This window comes from Bubalus kerabau, chromosome 20 (genome assembly GCF_029407905.1).
Source record: "Bubalus kerabau isolate K-KA32 ecotype Philippines breed swamp buffalo chromosome 20, PCC_UOA_SB_1v2, whole genome shotgun sequence".
NCBI classification, from domain to species: Eukaryota; Metazoa; Chordata; class Mammalia; order Artiodactyla; family Bovidae; genus Bubalus; species Bubalus kerabau.
Window position 1 is genome coordinate 49,909,657 of NC_073643.1, and position 20,050 is coordinate 49,929,706.

The 20,050-nt window shown below is 41.4% G+C and overlaps 3 protein-coding genes across 6 annotated transcripts in view; 2 read left to right on the forward strand and 1 right to left on the reverse strand.

The window, feature by feature from the left end:
- The window catches only part of NEK4 (NIMA related kinase 4), a 28,806-nt gene extending 25,161 nt beyond the window's left edge, over positions 1–3,645 (forward strand). For all 3 annotated transcript variants that reach the window (XM_055558810.1, XM_055558808.1, XM_055558809.1), the window contains exon 15: positions 1,973–3,645. In XM_055558810.1, the coding sequence (XP_055414785.1) occupies positions 1,973–2,065 (93 nt within the window). In that variant the 3' untranslated portion in view covers positions 2,066–3,645. The remainder of the gene's footprint in view (positions 1–1,972) is intronic.
- A 1,828-nt stretch (positions 3,646–5,473) lies between these two features.
- SPCS1 (signal peptidase complex subunit 1) lies at positions 5,474–7,236 on the reverse strand. The gene is made up of 4 exons (XM_055558820.1): positions 6,954–7,236; positions 6,561–6,620; positions 6,396–6,482; positions 5,474–5,961 (listed from the first exon to the last, which is right to left on the reverse strand). The coding sequence occupies exons 1-4, from the start codon at positions 6,987–6,989 to the stop codon at positions 5,836–5,838; spliced, it is 309 nt and encodes a 102-aa protein (XP_055414795.1). The 5' UTR covers positions 6,990–7,236; the 3' UTR covers positions 5,474–5,835.
- On the forward strand, positions 6,569–19,916 carry GLT8D1 (glycosyltransferase 8 domain containing 1). 2 transcript variants are annotated; one of them, XM_055558815.1, is made up of 10 exons: positions 6,569–6,668; positions 13,397–13,444; positions 13,714–13,812; positions 15,681–15,894; positions 17,522–17,639; positions 17,865–17,949; positions 18,449–18,561; positions 18,871–19,037; positions 19,128–19,240; positions 19,388–19,916. In XM_055558815.1, exons 2-10 carry the CDS (start codon positions 13,429–13,431, stop codon positions 19,576–19,578), a joined length of 1,116 nt encoding a protein of 371 aa, XP_055414790.1. In that variant the 5' UTR covers positions 6,569–6,668; positions 13,397–13,428; the 3' UTR covers positions 19,579–19,916. The 2 variants fall into 2 exon arrangements, with proteins under 2 accessions (XP_055414790.1, XP_055414791.1); XM_055558816.1 differs by lacking the exon at positions 6,569–6,668 and adding an exon at positions 7,463–7,663.
- The last annotated feature ends 134 nt before the right edge of the window (positions 19,917–20,050 follow it).

Genomic DNA, 20,050 nt, shown 5'->3' on the forward strand with positions numbered 1-20,050 from the left:
TCGCAGCACACCAGGCCTCTCAGTCCATCACCAACTCCCGGAGTTCACTCAAACTCATATCCATCAAGTCAGTGATGGCATCCAGCCATCTCATCCTCTGTCTTCCCCTTCTCCTCCTGCCCCCAATTCCTCCCAGCATGAGTCTTTTCCAATGAGTCAACTCTTTGCATGAGGTGGCCAAAGTATTGGAGTTTCAGCTTTAGCATCAGTCCTTCCAAAGAACACCCAGGACTGATCTCCTTTAGAATGGACTGGTTGGATCTCCTTGCAGTCCAAGGGACTCTCAAGAGTCTTTTCCAACACCACAGTTCAAAAGCAAAGTTATTCATAATTGGCAATTATTAATAGAAATCCTTTTTAATCTTTTTTATTTCTATAAAGTTGGTTGTTTAGAAGTCTGTTGTTTAATTTCCATAAATATGTTACATTTCTCTATAGGTTCAACAGTGCATTATACACATGCTGGTTTTTTAATCATAGTACAATGCACGTAACTTCAAATTTATCATTTTAACCATTTTTAAGTATTTGGTTCAATGCTGCAGTCCATGGGGTCACAAAGAGTCAGACACGACTGAGCAACTGAACTGAACTCAGTGGCCTTAAGTATGTTTTACATAATTGTGCAAACATTACCCATCCATTTCTAGAACTACTTTCATTTTTAAAAACTGAAACTCTGTACCAATTAAGCAAAAACTCCCCATTTTCCCTACCAGCTCCTGGGAGCCACCATTCTAACATCTGTGTCTATGAATTTAAGCCTTGATACAAAGCCTAAATGTAGCATCTAGAAAAAGTAAAACTTGCCTATAAAGAAAACTTCAGGCCCAGATGGCTTTGCTGGTGAATTCTTCCAATCATCTAAGGAAGAAATAACACAAATCCTACACAAATTCTTTAGAAAACAGAAAAAGAAGTGACATTTTCCATTTCTCCAAAAAACTAGAACTGTGATGTCAAAACCCAACAAGGACACGAACATGAAAGAAACATAAAACCAGTATCCCTCATGAACATCTTAATCATCTAGTATTTTGTTGAAGATTTTTGCATCAATGGTCATAAGGGATATGTTTATATTTTTCTTTTCCTATAGTCGCCCTGTCTGTCCCTAGCACCAGGGCAATGCTGGCCTCATGAATGAGCCAGGAAGTGCTCCCTCCTCCTTAACTCTTGGAAGAATTTGAGAAGGACTGAAAACGGTTCCTGGCCACATGTTTGGCAGAATTCAGCAGCAAAGTTCCAGCACCTTTCCTTGTTAGCAGATTTAGATCGCTAATTCAGTTTCCTTGCTAGTTATGGTATATTCAGATTTTCTATTTCTTAGTAATTCAGTTTTGATAGGTTTTATGTTTCTTGAAATTTGTCTTTTTTGTCTAGATTATGCAACTTGTTGGTGTACAGTTGTTCATGGTATTCCCTTAGAATCCTTTTCATTTCTTTTCATTAGAGTGGTGGTAATGTCCCAAATCCATTTCAGATTTTAGTAATTTGAGTCTTTTTTTTTCCTTAGTATAGCTAAAGGTTTGTCAATTTTGTTCATCTTCTGACAACCAACTTTTCGTTTTATTGATTTTTCTCTAATTTTCTGTTCTCTGTTATATTCTTCTCAGCTCTAATCTTTATTATTTCCTTCCTTTGGCTACTTTTAGGTTTAATTTGTTCTTTTTCTACTAATTTAGCTTATAAAGTTAGGTCATTGACATGAAATCTTTTTCTTTTTTAACATAAGCATTTATAGCTATAAATTATTTCCTCAGCATTGCTTTTGGTGCATCGCATAAGTTTTGGTATTTTCTCATTTTCTTTTTTTTTTTTTTATTTTTTTTTATTTTCTCATTTTCATTTGTCTCTAAATATCTTAAGTTTTTTTTGTGTGATTTTTTTTTCCCCCCTTTGGTGCACTGGATTATGTTGTTTAATTTCTACTATATACTGATTTTTTTTTTTTTTAATGTTTCCCAAATAGGTACATTTGCAGGAGCACATGGGTGAAAAGTACGTGACTTACAGTGTGAAAGCTCGCCAGTTAAAATTTTTTGAAGAAAATGTGAAATTTTGAGAATTTATCTAATATGCTGCCAGAATAAAACTATTTTCAAAGGTTTTTGGCTTAAACAAATACAAACAAACCTATATCAATGATTGGAGGCCATTCACCATCCTTTTATCTTGTTGGCTTTTTAACTAGAAAAAAATTGGACAAAACAGTAATACTGAAGCAAGCTTACAAAAGAAAAAAAAAAACAAACCTTGGCTATCTTATTCTCTTTATGAGGGAAAAAAAATCTATTTTAAGACATTTGTTTGATTACTGTTTACTGAGCCTTAAACCAACATGATACCTAGAACTATTTTTTAAGGTACTTATGAGCTTGAATACTGAGACAAAACATACTGGATTGGAAGTTCTACATTATACGATAGTGATAAAAGCAATAGGGGAAAAAATGACATATCCAGTGATATTACTTTTTCCTATTAATAACTGTAAGTAGCAGTTGATAAATTATTTTTTTATAATTCTGGGAGTACATTTAAAGATATGAAGTTATATATAGTACCTTAGCAATTGAATTTCTTTTTTAGCATATTAATATAATTTAACATTATATTTCCATTTAATATGGACCTCATTCAAGGTATACAAGAATTGAAAGTAGGAGATATTTTGGCCTTGTAAATCAATATGTTTTTGCAGACTGGGTTTTTTTTTTTTTTAAGATTTATTTTTCTATCAGTGGAAACCTCTGTTAAACCCTTAATACCTTTTCTAATTCAGCGATTTTTAAGTAATAACGTCCAGATCCTTTTAGTTATGTTGGACAGATTTGTCTCCTGAAATTTGTCTTCTTACACATCAAGATATTGATTGTTTTCCCTTATTTTAAATGTATAATTGCATACCACATAATGCCTATCTAGCAAGTAGCTTTTATAAAAGTTTTGATTAGTATATGCAGGACTCTATACCTTTTTTGAAAATTACACACATACATAAAATAATAAAATGTTCCCTTTCTAGTCCCCTAAAAGACTTGTATTTAGTTTTTATTATGTGCCAGGTACTAGGCCAGTGTTCATGGCCTAATTTCTGAAGCTTCTTTATTTTATTTTGAAGGGTTTGTTATAACACAACTCTAAAACCATCTGATCCCAGTGCCCAACTGGGTTCAAATTTTTGGCAAACTGTTGGTCTTTCTGAGCTATTTACCATTTCTTGCATGTTTTAGAGATCCGTAATCTTTCTTGGGAAGTCAACTTTAGTTTTACTGAAGTTTTCTAACATATTTGTGTAAAGTTATATATATTCCCCCATACATTTTTAGTCCCATTCTATATATTTTTAAGTCAGTTTTAATGCTTCTGTTGTTTTGTGTTTTTCTTGAGTGCCTAATCATTTTTCAGCTTTAATTTTAAAACACATTTTTAAGACTAAATTTTCCTTTCAGCATGTCTTTGGCCACATTTGAGAGACTTTTGATGTTTTATTTGACATTAGTTTGTAAATAGTCAAGAATTTATGTTTTGACTTTCTCTTGTAAAAGTACTGTTAATTTCCATGTATTTCCAAAGCCAAGAAATTTCCTCCTTGCCTCAGCTACATTGCAGTGTTAGTAAATATGACCTGCACAACCTCTATTTCTTGGAATCGTTTTTTCCTGTAGCTCAGTACATGATCCATTATTGGAATGGCCCTACGTGCATTCAGTAAAGGTGAATTCTCTTACGCATAGGCAGAATCACTTCTCCACTAAATAGTGGAAATGTTCTACATTTGCTCTAATATGGTAGCCACTAGTCATATAAAACCTGTTGAGTCTTTGCCATGTGGCTGGCTGAGAAACTCAATTAAAAAAAAAAATTTATTTTTGGATGTGCCATGCTGCATATAGGATCTTAATTCCCAACTAGGGATCAAACCCACGCCCCCTGCATTGGAAACAGAGTGTTAAGCACTAGATGGCCAGGAAGTCCTGAGGAACCCAATTTTTAATTAAACTTAAGACACACATGACTAGTAGCACCATATTGGACAGCACAGCTCTGTGTTCATTTAGTAAATATGATGGAGTGCCTATGTGTCATGTACTCTTGTACTAAGCAAAAAGCAGTGAGCCCAAGAAGGTTCCTGTTCCCGTGGAGCTTATGTTCTGGGGTGGATGATTAACAAATATATACTGAGATATATTAAATACCATGAAAATAAATACAGAATGATGGGGCATACCCAAACTTTTGATAGGATAGTAGGAAATGCTTCTTTACAGTGACATCTGTGTAGGGCTTCCCAGGTGGCGCTAGTCCTAAAGAACCTGCCTGCCAATGCAGGAGATGTGGGTTTGATCCCTGGGTCGGGAAAATCCCCTAGAGGAGGGCATGGCAACCCACTCTAGTATTCTTGCCTGGAGAATTCCATGGAGAGAGGAGCCTGGCAGCCTACAGTCCATAGGGTCACAGAGTCAGATACGACTGAAGTGACTTAGCATTCATGCACTGGGTAGGGACCTGAATGAAAGGAGAGAACAAGTCACGTATACCTAAGGGACGGTGTCCCAGGCATGTGGAACAAGTGCAAAAGTCTTCATATTGCCTTGATCTATCAAAATCTGAAAGGTAGAATGTTGGTCTCCTACCAAGAGTGCAGCTTTGCCAAATCCTGTATATGTAAGTCTTTATGTATTTCACATCTTACTCAATGCATGATTCATTCACTGACATCTTGCAGCTATGAAATGTCCCTCTTTGCCCCATTTAATGCTTTCTGATATTAAATTTCTGACTTTTTCACTATTACCACTCCTTTCTGCTTGCATTTGCCTAATACATCCTTGCTCCTGTTTTCAACCTTTGGGTGTCATTTTGAGAACATGAGGTAACATGATTTTCAACCCTATTGGGAGCTCTTAACTTTGTAATCACATTTTTTATAAATATGCTTGGTCTTATTTCTGCTGTCTTTTACTTTTCTTCCCCCTTTTAAAAACCCTTTCCTGACTTCTGGTGTATTAAGATCTTCACTCCCTTTTTTAAAAACTCAGTTTGGAAGTCCTATATCCTGGTATCGAGAAGAAGAATATGACTTGTAATAACCCTTGCACTCCCATTCCTCACACAAGACTGTTGGAACATTTTTCTCTTCAGCTCTCTGGAAAATTTAAAAGTAATTTATAGCTTCTCAGGTTTTCATTTTGAACTGCCTTAGGTAAAGCATGGATTAAATGTTTTCTGTTTGGCAACAGCCTTATTTTACTGGTACCAAAATATTACTTTACCACAAAATTTACATCAGTAAGTTTTTTCACAAGTGCTTGCTGTTGTTTAAAAAAAAAAAAATCATACATTAGGACCTTGTAGCTTCAGAAGATAGAAATGGTTCTTGCTGACACTTTCAGAACCATGAACTTCTAACTTTGGCTTTTACTCCTAGTCATGTTTGCAGAACAATGAACAAAAGACTCTACAGACATTGAATTGCACTGAGTTTTAATTGGAAACATTAAAACAGCCTGACTACCCATAATGAATTATAAAACTTGATAGTTAAATTGTACTGTCATTTATGAAGCTTTTACTCATTTTGTAGACCTGAAAGAAACTTTGCATACTTCTGTTTTCTGTTCTCCATTTCAGAGGAAGATTGTGAGGAGAAGGTCTAAAATATTTAGAAATCAAAACCCAAAAGAGAAATGAAATATGGAGAAAACAAAATCTATACACAGCTGAGCATGGGTGATTTTTAGCTTATGTTTTATATATGAAAACAATTTAGCTCATGTCACACAAAACAAAAGCGGGTACAACAGTAAAGCTGAATCATGAAAACCCCGATCAATTATTTTTAGCATGTCTCTTAACTTTTCGTTCCCCTGGTTTCTTGTCTTCTGTGCTCGAGTCTTGAACAGGTAGCCACTTGAGGGGGTGCCGGCGATAAATGGGCCATGGAGGAAGTGTCAGCTGGGTCAGAACAGAAAATCAATCAATTATGGCCATTAGAAGCTTGAAAGAGTATTGTGTGTTATGCCTGGTTCCCAAATGACTCCTTTGCTACAGGTTAAAAACAAGGAAACGGACATTCCTATGAAAACTCTGTGCCATCACCCAGACAAGATACTTTAAGAACAAGCCTCATTGTTTACACATGGCTTTAAGAGCTAAAAGAAAGGTGAGGAGGGAGCAATGTGAAGACCATAAGGTCTTAAGTTCTAGCTTTGACTTTTAAGATTACTGCTTGGAGCAACTGCCAAAAGAAATAAGCTTTATGCAGCTTAACCTCATCTGATGCTATCTGGCATTGAAACGTTGTGCGGATTCTCAGTACTACATCCAAACAAAATAACCCAATTCAGAAAACCTAACTTGCCACTAACATCCAAGCCATAATATCTTACCAAACACGAAAAAGCAAATCCAGCCATAACTATATAGACAGTCCACCCGAACTGTTCAGCCAGGTACCCGTAGATAAATCCAACTATCTAAAGACAAAGAAAGTATATTAAACACTGTCAAGCTGGGTGTGAAGTTGGAAAAGATTATGTAAAATCAATACTTACTGCAGAAAAAAGGATAATTCCCTGAAACATCTGTTCAGCTAGCTTCTGGCCCTTGTAATCCTAGAGGTGAAGAAGAGCAAAGCAGGAGTTGGTTCCACCACCGAAAAGGTACATTACTGCAAGGGCCTCACATTTTTGGCACCAGGGCATTCCCAACATATGGGGCTCCCCCAAGAACCTAAGCAAGGAATGCCATTCTGGGTTTCCCGGGGGAACCGAAGCATCCTTACGGAGCCCAGGGAGGGGCACCCTTGGGGGGAAGAGAGAAGGGCACCAGGTAGGTACAACTCGGTACACGCGCCGCACGGGATAGGTCTTGGACAAGGGTTGCGGAGCTGCCAGGCTCGCGAGCTGCGTGCAGGATCATAGGGCCCTGGCGGGCAGCGGCCTCACCATTTGCGTGGGCAGTGAGCTCAGATGCTCCAACATGTCTGGTTCTGAAGGCGGGCGGCAGAGCGAGGGCAGCCGGGACTCAGGGACGCTAGGGCCCGGGGTCAGCTTCTGCTGACGGGTCCAGTTCCGCGGGCCTGCGGAGTCGAGGGTTGCGATGGCCGCGGCCCCGGAAGCGGATGTATCCCACAGACCCGGTCGGCCCGAGGCCCCTCCCAGTGCCCTCGCTAGGCGACCTGTGCTTTCGCAGTTGGCCGTCGGCCGGCGCCCTCTCCGCGGGGACTGAGATGCTGACGGCGGTAGCCGAGTCGAGGCATCACGCGCCCGTGAAAGGCTCGCCGTCAGCGCTGTTGGGTGCTGGGAGCCGTGGTCCCGGTCCCCCAAACTGTCCTCGGCTGGGCGGGCGCTGCTGAACTGCGGCCTGCGCGCGCCACGTCTCCATGGCGACGGACTTCTTGCGAGGACCCCAGCGGTGGGGCTGCCCGGCGGCGCCTGCTCCGTGCGACGCCCTCGGGCTCCGAGCGGCCGACGGGCGGGGGTCTTTGGGGCTGCGCGGCGGCCGCGAAGCTAGCGGGCGGGCGGCCTTGGTCCGGAGTGCAGGCGACGCGGGCGGTCCGGCGGCTGGCTGGGCCCCGGGGCCTGCGGCAGGGGCGCTGAGCTGGCGGGGCGGGCCGGGGTGCGGGCAGCGGCTCCTCCTTCTCCTCGGACTGCAGGTAAGGGCTGCTGCGGGCAGCGTCCGAGGGGAACGGCTGACCGGAATCCCATCCAGGGGTCTCGGAGCCTGGGCGGGGAGCCCGCCGAGCGTGTGCTCTGCGGAACACCAGAATTTAGAGGGGGACTACCCCAGAACCCTTCATCCAGAGAAAGGGTATCCTTTCGGGGAGGGGTTCTTGCCGCCCCCTTCGCACCAGTGTGGGCAGCTCCCGCCCGGGGAGCCTCCAGGCTGCTCGGCGGCTGCTCTAGCCCCTTCACAGACTCAGACCGCCAAGGATTCGCACAGCCTCTCTCTCTCTGCGGGTGTCTCTCTGAGGAAGGTGGAAGACCCACGTTGCAGAGAGAAACTGTTCTGGGAAACCTGGGCCGCGGGGGTCCCTACTGGTTCGCTGGCCTGTATGCTGTGTTGCGCGCCAGAGTCACTTACAGACGCTGGGATTCTGGGAACTCGAGGGGCAGGTTGATGTGTGTGGTTGCTGCCCTCATTCAGATCAGATCAGATCAGATCAGTCGCTCAGTCTTGTCCGACTCTTTGCGACCCCATGAATCGCAGCACACCAGGCCTCCCTGTCCATCACCAACTCCCGGAGTTCACTCAGACTCACGTCCATCGAGTCAGTGATGCCATGCAGCCATCTCATCCTCTGTCGTCCCCTTCTCCTCTTGCCCCCAATCCCTCCCAGCATCAGAGTCTTTTCCAATGAGTCAACTCTTTGCATGAGGTGGCCAAAGTACTGGAGTTTCAGCTTTAGCATCATTCCTTCCAAAGAAATCCCAGGGCCGATCTCCTTCAGAATGGACTGGTTGGATCTCCTTGCAGTCCAAGGGACTCTCAAGAGTCTTCTCCAACACCACAGTTCAAAAGCATCAATTCTTCGGCGCTCAGCCTTCTTCACAGTCCAACTCTCACATCCATACATGACCACAGGAAAACCCATAGCCTTGACTAGACGAACCTTTGTTGGCAAAGTAATGTCTCTGCTTTTGATTATGCTATCTAGGTTGGTCATAACTTTCCTTCCAAGGAGTAAGCATCTTTTAATTTCATGGCTGCAGTCACCATATGCAGTGATTTTGGAGCCCCCCAAAATAAAGTCTGACACTGTTTCCACTGTTTCCCCATCTATTTCCCATGAAGTGATGGGACCGGATGCCATGATCTTCATTTTCTGAATGTTGAGTTTTAAGCCAACTTTTTCACTCTCCACTTTCACTTTCATCAAGAGGCTTTTTTAGTTCCTCTTCACTTTCTGCCATAAGGGTGGTGTCATCTGCATATCTGAGGTTATTGATATTTCTTCCAGCAATCTTGATTCCAGCTTGTGTTTCTTCCAGCCCAGCGTTTCTCATGATGTACTCTGCATATAAGTTAAATAAACAGGGTGACAATGTACAGCCTTGACGAACTCCTTTTCCTATTTGGAACCAGTCTGTTGTTCCATGTCCAGTTCTAAGTGTTGCTTCCTGACCTGCATACAATTTCTCAAGAGGCAGATCAGGTGGTCTGGTATTCCCATCTCTTTCAGAATTTTCCACAGTTTATTGTGATCCACACAGTCAAAGGCTTTGGTGTAGTCAATAAAGCAGAAATAGATGTTTTTCTGGAACTCTCTTGCTTTTTCCATGATCCAGCAGATGGTGGCAATTTGATCTCTGGTTCCTCTGCCTTTTCTAAAACCAGCTTGAACATCAGGAAGTTCACGGTTCACATATTGCTGAATCCTGGCTTGGAGAATTTTGAGCATTACTTTACTAGCGTGTGAGATAAGTGCAATTGTGTGGTAGTTTGAGCATTCTTTGGCATTGCCTTTCTTTGGGATTGGAATGAAAACTGACCTTTTCCAGTCCTGTGGCCCCTGCTGAGTTTTCCAAAGTTGCTGGCATATTGAGTGCAGCACTTTCACAGCATCATCTTTCAGGATTTGGAATAGCTCAATTGGAATTCCATCACCTCCACTAGCTTTGTTCGTAGTGATGCTTTCTAAGGCCCACTTGACTTCACATTCCAGGATGTCTGGCTCTAGGTCAGTGATCACACCATCTTAAATTGAAGAAAGTAGGGGAAACCACTAGACCATTCAGGTATGACCTAAATAAAATCCCTTATGATTATACAATAGAAGTGAGAAATAGATTTAAGGGCCTAGATCTGATAGAGTGCCTGATGAATTATGGAATGAGGTTCGTGACATTGTACAGGAGACAGGGATCAAGACCATTCCCATGGAAAAGAAATGCAAAAAAGCAAAATGGCTGTCTGGGGAGGCCTTACAAATAGCTGTGAAAAGAAGAGAAGCGAAAAGCAAAGGAGAAAAGGAAAGATATAAGCATCTGAATGCAGAGTTCCAAAGAATAGCAAGAAGAGATAAGAAAGCCTTCTTCAGCGGTCAATGCAAAGAAATAGAGGAAAACAACAGAATGGGAAAGACTAGGGATCTCTTCAAGAAAATCAGAGATACCAAAGGAACATTTCATGCAAAGATGGGCTCGATAAAGGACAGAAATGGTATGGATCTAACAGAAGCAGAAGATATTAAGAAGAGATGGCAAGAATACACAGAAGAACTGTACAAAAAAGATCTTCACAACCCGGATAATCATGATGGTGCCCTCATTCATTAATCCGCAAATACACCCCGCAGCTTGTGTGTGTGTGTGTGCGCGCGCGCAAGATACGGCCCTGACCAACAACAGGCCCTTGCCTTCCTGGAGCCCAGAATGTGTCAAGGGCGACAGCCACGTAACCCCAGAAGTATAAACCGGATTACTCTGGGGTAGCGAAGCCTTGGATATATGAGAGCTCAGGGGAGATGCGACTGAATGCGGGATTTGAGGGAGGCTCCTTTAACTGCTGAAAGCCAAGTAGTAGCTAGCCAGATGAAGAGGTAGAGAAAGTGAATGTACACCCTTAGTACCTTTTCCACCTTTCAATCTGGTGGAGACTAAGCCCTTTCCCTTGTATGTAGCCATAGACATATCACTCTGTTTATCCTTCTTTAAACGCACTTTACAGGGTAGCAGTTGCTGTAGATACTTTATGGTATTTGATCTATAAAGATAATTATGGGAAAAGGAGACTGCTTTTGTCAGATTTGATTTCAGAGAGATCCCCATTGGAATTTGTTTCCATGATTATTTTTAAAGATGATGTTCCCTTTCAGGGCTGAGAACCAGCCTTGCTCCTAGATTAACAAGATTGTTCAACAAGTATCACATATCTACTGTCCTTTGCCAGACATGGTTTTAGATGGCAAGGATACACCAGTATACACTTTTCCCTGGAGTCACTGTTCCCAAAGATCAGGGAAGACAGAATGAAGAAACAAATCAAATAAAGGAGATAATGTCATAATTGAAGAGGGGGATGGTAAGCTTTATTGATGGTCTCTGAGGGGATGGGTAAGAGGACCAAAAGGTGACCTCGGTCTTCTGTAGTCTCAGCAAAGCCAGTTTGAATGGAAAAAGTAGAGCTAGAAGTCTGGTTGGAGGAGGCTAAAGAGAGGACAGGAGGAAAGAAACTGGAGCTGGAGACTTTCAGTCCTTTCAAGCTTTTTGTGTGAGAGGGAGCAGAGAAATGGGTCTGTGGGTCTACTGGGATTTGAGAAGTGGTGTCTTTTTTATTTTTTAATTAACTGGAAGATACCAGAGCATGATAATATGCTGCTGAGAGTGTGTTCCAGCAGAGAGGGAAAGAGTTTGCTGTTGCTGCACCAAAGAGATAGGTTGCAGAGCGTGAGTGGAATGGCCTTCCATGGGAGTGTATAGCAATAGGAGGGAAAGCAGAAGAGACCACTGAGAACGTGGGTACTGGTGCGTGTAGCCAGCAAGTTGAAAAACATAAAGTGCTCTTTCCCCCTAAGGTTTCTTCACCCATATTTCTGGGAACGGCTGCCGTGTGTGTGTGTGTGTTGAGTGATTTGGGAATGTGAAGGCCTTATCATTTCTAAACAAAATATTAATTTCATAGTGGACAAGTGAATATCACTCATCAAGTTTTACACAGTTGTGTACTCTAGCAGAAATATAGTCAGTGTTTTTGCACATCCTGCATGTACATGCACTTTGGCTCTGAGAATTCTTTCTACCCAGATCAGTGAATTCCATTACCAGGAATTGCACCAGGAAAGGAATTATGGAGCAGACACACTCCATAATAATTGGTATTTTGCATGTAGATAAGCATGGAAGAGGTTTTGGAGCAGATGGTTTCTGCCATGCAAATCTACTTAAGTGCATCAAATACCTGCTAGGATTGTGTTTTTCTTCTGTCTGGCCAGTTGCAATAGCACAAATACTCGTGCCCCTTGATCAGGATACTACCTGTAAGTAATTGTTGCTGGACGTTGTTGAGCTCAACCATTGTCCTTTATACTGTTCATTAAATGAGATTCATTAAAGTGAGATTGTTTTCTTCAGTCTTGGTGGAAATTGGCTCCAAGCAGGCAGACAATAGAACTGTCTGAGGAGCCCCCAGTCTGCCACCTTCTATAGGTCAGGCTCAGTCCTCAAGAGGAAGTAGAGACACATAGCTCAGAGTATATAATGATAGATATTCTTTAGAGAGGAAAGCTGTTGATATAGTATACTTTACATGTACTGCTTTAGAAAGAAGAGTGAGAGAGAAGGAATGTGTATTTTTGAAATTTTAATTGGAGGATAATTACAATATGGTGATGGTTTTTGCCATACATCAACATGAATCGGCCACAGGTACATGTCCCCCCGGATCCTGAACCCCTCTCCCACCTCCCTCCCTATCCTATCCCTCTGGGTTGTCCCAGAGCACTGGCTTTGGGTGCCCTGCTTCATGCATTGAACTTGCACTGGCCATCTGTTTTACATATGGTAATGTACATGTTTCAGTGCTATTCTCTCAAATCATCCCACCCTCGCCGTGTGTGTACTTTGGGAGTCTGAATTATTTTCTCCAAATTTGTAATCTGGCCTGTGATTCCCAATTTTTTTAAATAGCCCTTCAATATATTTTTCTTCTTTTCAAAGGCCTTTAGAAATGAGTTAATAGAATACAATTTGAAACAGGTGGTATTTTGTACCAATGAGGTTGACCTCAGTTTACTTGATCATAGACAACTAAGGTAAGGTAAGTCGCTTCAGTCGTGTCCAACTCTGTGCGACCCCATAGACGGCAGCCCACCAGGCTCCCCCGTCCTTGGGATTCTCCAGGCAAGAACACTGGAGTAGGTTGCCATTTCCTTTTCCAATGCATGAAAGTGAAAAGTGAAAGTGAAGTCACTCAGTCGTGTCCGACTCTTAGTGACCCCGTGGACCACAGCCTACCAGGCTCCTCCGTCCATGGGATTTTCCAGGCAAGAGTACTGGAGTGGGGTGCCATTGCCTTCTCCAATAGACAACTAAGTCCCTGTCTACTTAGGAATTCTAAGTAGAAATTCATTCAGAAAACGTTTCCATAGTGGTTAGACCCCTAGACCCCTGAATTCTACCAGGTATTCCTCCTGGTAGAATTTCTTTTGCTTTTCGTCTAGTGGCATATGGTATACAAGGCTGTAAGTTATTGGAAATATATTATTATTATGACTGCCATAAAAAATTCAGATCTCAAGTTGGGTTCTTGGAAACTGTTAATTCAAAACAAGTTTCTGGCAGAATATACGATATATTCACTTCTTGTTTCTGTCTGAATAAAAGTGTAGGCATTTTGATGGCCACTGTAATGTACCTACTGACTTTGGGGGCTTGTTTTTGTTTTGTAGGGTTAAAAACTAATATAAGACAGAAGAGAAAGATGTCATTTCGTAAAGGTACGTTCTTTCTACAGTTGTTATTTTGTTGTTGTTGCTGAGTCACGTCCCACCAGGCTCCTCTGTCCATGGGATTTTTCAGCCAGGAATATTGGAGTGGGTTGCCATTTCCTTCTCCAGGGGATCTTCCCGACCCAGGGGTCAAACCCGAGTGTGTGGCATTGGCAGGCAGATTCTTTTCTGCTAAGCCACAGAGGAAGCCGTGTCTTATCTTTTACTGGGTCAAAAGGTGAAGAGATGTAATGTGGGCTTTCTCCTCTGTGTTTCAGTAAACATCGTCATCCTGGTCCTGGCTGTTGCTCTCTTCTTACTGGTTTTGCATCATAACTTCCTTGGTCTGAGCAGTTTGCTGAGGAATGAGGTTTCAGGTACGGGAACCCTGACTAAAGCCTTGCTGCCTGTTAAGGACCTGGAATTCCCTGTGTCCCACATTCTAAGTTACATCACTAGATTTAAAGAAAAGGCTTTCTGCTTGGCCCTACAGAAGCTACTAACGACTCTGAGAAAGGCAGGTGGCACTCATTGTGCTCTAGCAGCCTGTCCCCTTGTCCCTGCTGGGCAGTTGTTTGCTAAGCATTTGATCTCACCAAAGGTTCCTTTTTACCAAATTAGAATCCTTAGAGAAAGGAGCCACTATAGGCTGTTATCTGCAGACATTTCAGTCAGGCAGGGCTTCAGAAGGTGACAGGTTAATGTTGCTGGTGTTTGATGCCTACTTCGTTCACAATTAGATTGTCAGTCTGGTCACCTGTTACTTTCCTTTAATATGTGGAACCATATCAGCAGGACTCTAGTAGTAAAACAAAACCATAAAACCTCTTCAGCTGATTTAAAATATCATTGTTGTATAACTCTGCTGCCAGTTATTTTAGATTGGTTGTTCATGTTGCCCTGCCTTGGTATTGAGAAATGTTTGAGGCTTCAGAAGGTTTGTCAAAAATAATTTTTGAAATGTTACCCACCATCCTTGACCAGAGCATGAAAAGACCAATAGTTTTCCCTTAACTTTCACTGAATGCTCTGATAGCATGTTTTATAATAGTGTATATATATGTATGTGTGTGTGTATTTACAGAAAGTAATGCATGCTCCTGATAGTAGGAGCATTTATAAACCGCATTCAAGTTCCATGAGGGCAGTTGTGGCTGGTACATAGGAGGTGCTTAATAAATACTCATTGAATAAATTATTTCACTGCCTAGAGATAACTATGAATATTAAAATTTCCCCTTTCTACCATCCAGTTTTTTTCCTGTGTATTTTTTCCATATAGTTGAGATTATACTATATATTAATATAAATTACACGACATGATTTTTCACCTAATTATATCCTAAGTAAGTCACCAAGACAAAACTTTTCAAATGTAAATTTAATGCCACATAGTTTACTTTTTGCTATAGGAAAGTCATTTGGTACAACGACTTTGAGATTTTTTTTGATGGCAACCCCACAATGTGAATGTGTTACAGCACACATGCATGTATGTATTGTCTATCTGCCCTTCACAGTCGTAAAGATTAAACTGTTTTATTCATGGCTGTAACCCCAGTGCCTAGATATTGCCTGGCACATAGTAAGTGCTCAGTGTTCCGTGCATGATGAATGAGTCAATGAATGGACATACTATGAAAGGCAAGAAGGAAGGTTTGCAAAACAATACTCCGCGGAGTTGCTGTGTGTGATGCATTCTGATATTCTCTAAGTCGCTGTTCTGTTCCAATTCAGAAACTTGTTTTCCTGCTCACATTCTAATTGTGACCCACTAAATTACTTTCATGCATACTTCTGGGACACGATTCATGGTTTGAAAAAAAAAAAACTGTTTTTTAGTCTGTTTCTAGGTTTTCATAGTTGTAAATAAAATTATGACTTTTGGTTCCCTCTCAGGTTTTGTTCTTAAGAGACACAAGGGAATTACTGGGTCAGAGGCCATGTACCTGTTTAAGGCTCTTGATACAAATTGCCAAAATACAGTCTAAAAAGATCCTGTTACATTCCTACCAGTAGTGTATCATAATTCCATCTGCTGCCTGTTTTTTGTTTTAAACGCTTTTCCAAGGCCTGGTTACATACAGGAAAACACAATTTCGGGCCTGTGTGGTTCACATTGTAATGAGACAGATTGAGGTCTAAGTAGCATAACCCTCGGCTAACCTCTTTTCATGTGTTGGGATCTGTATGAAAAGCTCTTGAGATTGTATCATAGTACCTTCCTTGTGTGCGTTCTTTGCAGATTCAGGAATTGTGGGGCTTCAGCCAGTGGACTTTATCCCAAATGCTCCCCAACATGTGGTAGACGGGAGAGAAGAGGAGATTCCTGTGGTCATTGCTGCATCTGAAGATAGGCTTGGAGGGGCCATTGCAGCCATAAACAGCATTCAGCACAATACTCGCTCCAACGTGATTTTCTACATTGTTACACTCAATGGCACAGCGGACCATCTCCGGTGAGCTCTGCTTGCCTGATGGCTCTGCTTCTAGGGGATACTCTAAGAGCAGGCCAGCTGCCAATCGAATAATGTGTTTTCAGTGTTTACAATCATTTTTCCTGTGTAATTATTATACCACATATAAACCGCACATTTTTTCCGTATGATTGTACCATAAATATGTCTCCATGATAGCAGAAACGTGTAAGCAACTTGGGCCAAGATGTGAATCAACTGTGTTTACTATGCACGTTGTTAAACTCAAGCATTTTTTTTTTTTTTTTTTTGGTAATAACTTCCTCAATGAAGGAAGCACTGTGTTGACTTACATTCTCTTACAAGTTTCTTATTTCTAGAACATGCTCTTGAGTAGTTCTGGTCTAGAGTTGGAAGGGACAGGAGAGCAACAGCAAGGTAGAATGGTGAAGTGAATATAGACCTAACCCCTGGGAACCTATTTCCTCATCTCTAAGTATGGGGTGTAAATATCCAACCTAGAGGATTGCTGTGGAGAAGGCAATGGCACCCCACTCCAGTACTCTTGCCTGGAAAATCCCATGGACGGAGGAGCCTGGTAGGCTGCAGTCCTTGGGGTCGCGAAGAGTCGGACACGACTGAGCGACTTCACTTTCACTTTTCACTTTCATGCATTGGAGAAGGAAATGGCAACCCACTCCAGTGTTCTTGCCTGGAGAATCCCAGGGATGGCGGAGCTTGGTGGGCTGCCATCTATAGGGTCGCACAGAGTCGGACACGACTGAAGTGACTTAGCAGTAGCAGAGGATTATTGTATCAAGTAAATGAAAAAAAATATATGTTACCTACCTACCACATAATAATTGCTCAGTAAATGATCCTGAGTATTATGATTTATAGAAAACCACTCTGATGGACAGTCTTAAATGTGTTTTGAAGATGCTTTGACTTAAGATTTACAAAGTTTATTCCAAAGTTTTGTCTAATAGGTTAATAGTGGTCAGAGTTCTGTGCCTTTCTTCATGGTTCATGTTTTTTGTGAAAGTTGTTACGAGTAATTTTTCCATTTTTAAAAACTTAAGAAACCATCTAAAATAGAAACAAATATTGCATTAAAATAGAAATAACATATCCACAAAATGCTGATCTGAAATCGCCCTAGGAAAAATGCACTGGACATCTTTAGGGAACACTGACTTCTCACAGGCAGTACCTTAGACTCAGGTAGAATTACTGTCGTCACACTCAGTGAGTGTATAGGTTAACAGACTGATTCACCCCCTATGTTGATAACTAGCTTTCACTACCGTCATACCTTGACTCATTTTCTTCACTCATGTATTCGGAGGGACAGAAGTTGAACGATCCATGTGGCGACAGGATCATCTCAATTCCATAGTGAATTTTGTACAGCAGTTTTAGTGTCAGAAGAGAGATCAAAGTATGAGCCTTTGGGAGCTCTGTTACCATAGAATCTTGGTTCAGGAAGGGACTTTAGTGGGAAAACTCACAGATGAGGATACCAGAACTCAAGAGGTGAAGGGAATTGAGGACACCTGTTTGGTCCTCAGGCTTTCTCTTGGATTAGGGTCTTGGAAAGCAGAGAGACATGGCTATGATTTGGGACATTATTACTTAAAACTGATATTTGGTGGTTTATTTTCATCAGGTCCTGGCTCAGCAGCAGTAACCTGAAAAGTATCAGGTACAAAATTGTGAATTTTGACACTAAACTTTTGGAAGGGAAAGTAAAGGAGGATCCTGACCAGGGGGAATCCATAAAACCAGTGAGTTCCATGCACCCTTGTTTGTACTTGGTAGTACTAGGAGATGGCTGGAATACCTCATAACTGGGCACAGTGCACAGATTATACTTCCCTGGGGGCCAAGTCTGGAAGTTCTGACACCTTTGGCTGTCTTCTCTTGCATGGATGCTGAGAGCATCCTGGGAATTTCTAGTAAACAAAAGCACAGCCACTTACAAATCCTGTTTCAATGCTTTCCTTTTCCAGTTAACCTTTGCAAGGTTCTACTTGCCAATTCTGGTTCCCAGAGCAAAGAAGGCCATATACATGGATGATGATGTGATCGTGCAAGGTACTGAAGAATGTCACATCATTGCTGCTTTCTGTCCATTGTAGGCTGTAGTGTTTGTCTTAGGGTTATCCTATAAAAGGTCATCTTTCACTTGAAAATATGTGGATTATTTTCAAATATCGTTTGATACTGATTTCTAACATAATTCCACAGTGATAACAGACTGTTTGATTTTAATACCTTTAGACCATGAAATTTTTGCACCTTGTTTTATATCCCTGGATATGTTCATGTCTCCTAGTTTACAGTCTGTGGGAACTTGAATAGAATTTGTATCCTACTGTTGTGTGAAAATTATATACAAATCTTAATTACGTTGAATTGGTTCACAGTATTTCTCAGGTCTACTCTATCCTTCTGCTTCTCTGTATATTTATTCTATTAGTTTCTAAAAGTTTGATATTGAAACTCCAACTAAAACCCTTAATTTACCTACTTAAAGTAGGAGGAACTGGAATCTTGGGACAACTTGCAGCCTGAATCTTGAACTTTCTTTCAGGTGATATTCTTGCCCTGTACAATACACCACTGAAGCCGGGACACGCAGCTGCATTTTCAGAAGACTGTGATTCAACCTCTGCTAAAGTTGTCATCCGTGGAGCAGGGAACCAGGTAAATTATTTATTAGACCTCGTGAATTTACTGTACTCCCCTTTTAGCTACATTTTATTCACTGGTTATTTCATCCTAAAACTCAAGGCTACTTTCCTAGATTGGTTTATGGATTTGAAAACCTAATTCTCCTTGAATATCCGGCTTTATAATTAGGTTCCTATTGTCTAACTTGTGATCCCAACTCTCACTTCTAATTGCTTTATATAGAGCCCTTTGCTAATTATCTGAGAAATCGTAAGTAAGGAGAATGATTATCAAATTAGTTTGAAGCAGTAAACATACTATATATCCCAATTGTGTTTTTAGTACAATTACATTGGATATCTTGACTATAAGAAGGAAAGAATTCGTAAACTTTCCATGAAAGCCAGCACCTGTTCATTTAATCCTGGAGTTTTTGTTGCAAACTTGACAGAATGGAGAAGACAGAATATAACTAACCAGCTGGAAAAATGGATGAAACTCAATGTAGAGTAAGTTATGTAACTGGCCTAGCTCTGAAAACTCTTGTATCTCAACCCTGACAGTCTTGACTAACAGGAATTGTTCTCTCGCCCACCCAGAGAGGGGCTGTATAGCAGAACACTGGCTGGCAGCATCACAACGCCACCCCTGCTGATCGTGTTTTATCAGCAGCACTCCACCATCGACCCTATGTGGAACGTTCGCCACCTTGGTAAGTAGGTAATTAACCAAGAGCCTAAGCGGTCATGTGTCTATTAAGGACCACCCTCAGGAATGGACTATATTGTTTCCCTTAAGTTACCTGCAGTCTTGTGTCTGATTAGTACAATGATTTGGCTCTTTTTTCTCTAAATGTAAGGTTCCAGTGCTGGAAAACGATATTCACCCCAATTTGTAAAGGCTGCCAAGTTACTCCACTGGAATGGGCACTTTAAGCCATGGGGAAGAACTGCTTCATATACTGATGTCTGGGAAAAATGGTATATCCCGGACCCAACAGGCAAATTCAGCCTAATCCGAAGACATGTGGAGATCTCAAATACAAAGTAAACTACAAATTGTGCTATAAGTATTTCTCAGGAAATCCTGGAAGACAGTGTGTGTGGGAAGTTAACACTAGCTAGGCTTCAGTGCCTGTCTTCAGCAACCCATGGAAAAAGGGACATTTCAGCTGGGTAAAGGATAGACTGTCCCATTTGGCAGCCAGCTTCCCAGACAGACTATAAACATGCCTCCATCTGCCTTACCAAGCGTTCGCTTACTGATGGTGCTGACTGACCAGAGGTGAATTGACTTAAGATATGGTTGCTACAGCCAATTCATCACTGCTACTTGGTTTTACTTTTGTGACCTGTGTAAATAAAGTGAAAACTACATTTTTCAATCGGTATCTGCTTTAACTTTACTTATGTCTGCTCACTATTTAAGAGATGTATTTTTATAGAATTTAGACACTTTCTAAGTTGCATGATTTTTTTAAAAATGAATATATTGTTATATACATACCTACAAAATTTACATA

Bases quoted from the DNA above. Each gene is read 5' to 3' on its own strand.
- SPCS1 (XM_055558820.1), bottom strand. From the start codon at position 6,989: ATGTTGGAGCATCTGAGCTCACTGCCCACGCAAATG. The intron at 6,621-6,953 runs GTGAGGCCGCTG...CTTCACCTCTAG, and splicing joins GCTCACTGCCCACGCAAATG to GATTACAAGGGCCAGAAGCT. The intron at 5,962-6,395 runs GTAAGATATTAT...GTTCTGACCCAG, and splicing joins GATTTGCTTTTTCGTGTTTG to CTGACACTTCCTCCATGGCC.
- GLT8D1 (XM_055558815.1), top strand. The intron at 17,640-17,864 runs GTGAGTTCCATG...TTCCTTTTCCAG, and splicing joins AGGGGGAATCCATAAAACCA to TTAACCTTTGCAAGGTTCTA. The intron at 17,950-18,448 runs GTACTGAAGAAT...ACTTTCTTTCAG, and splicing joins TGATGATGTGATCGTGCAAG to GTGATATTCTTGCCCTGTAC.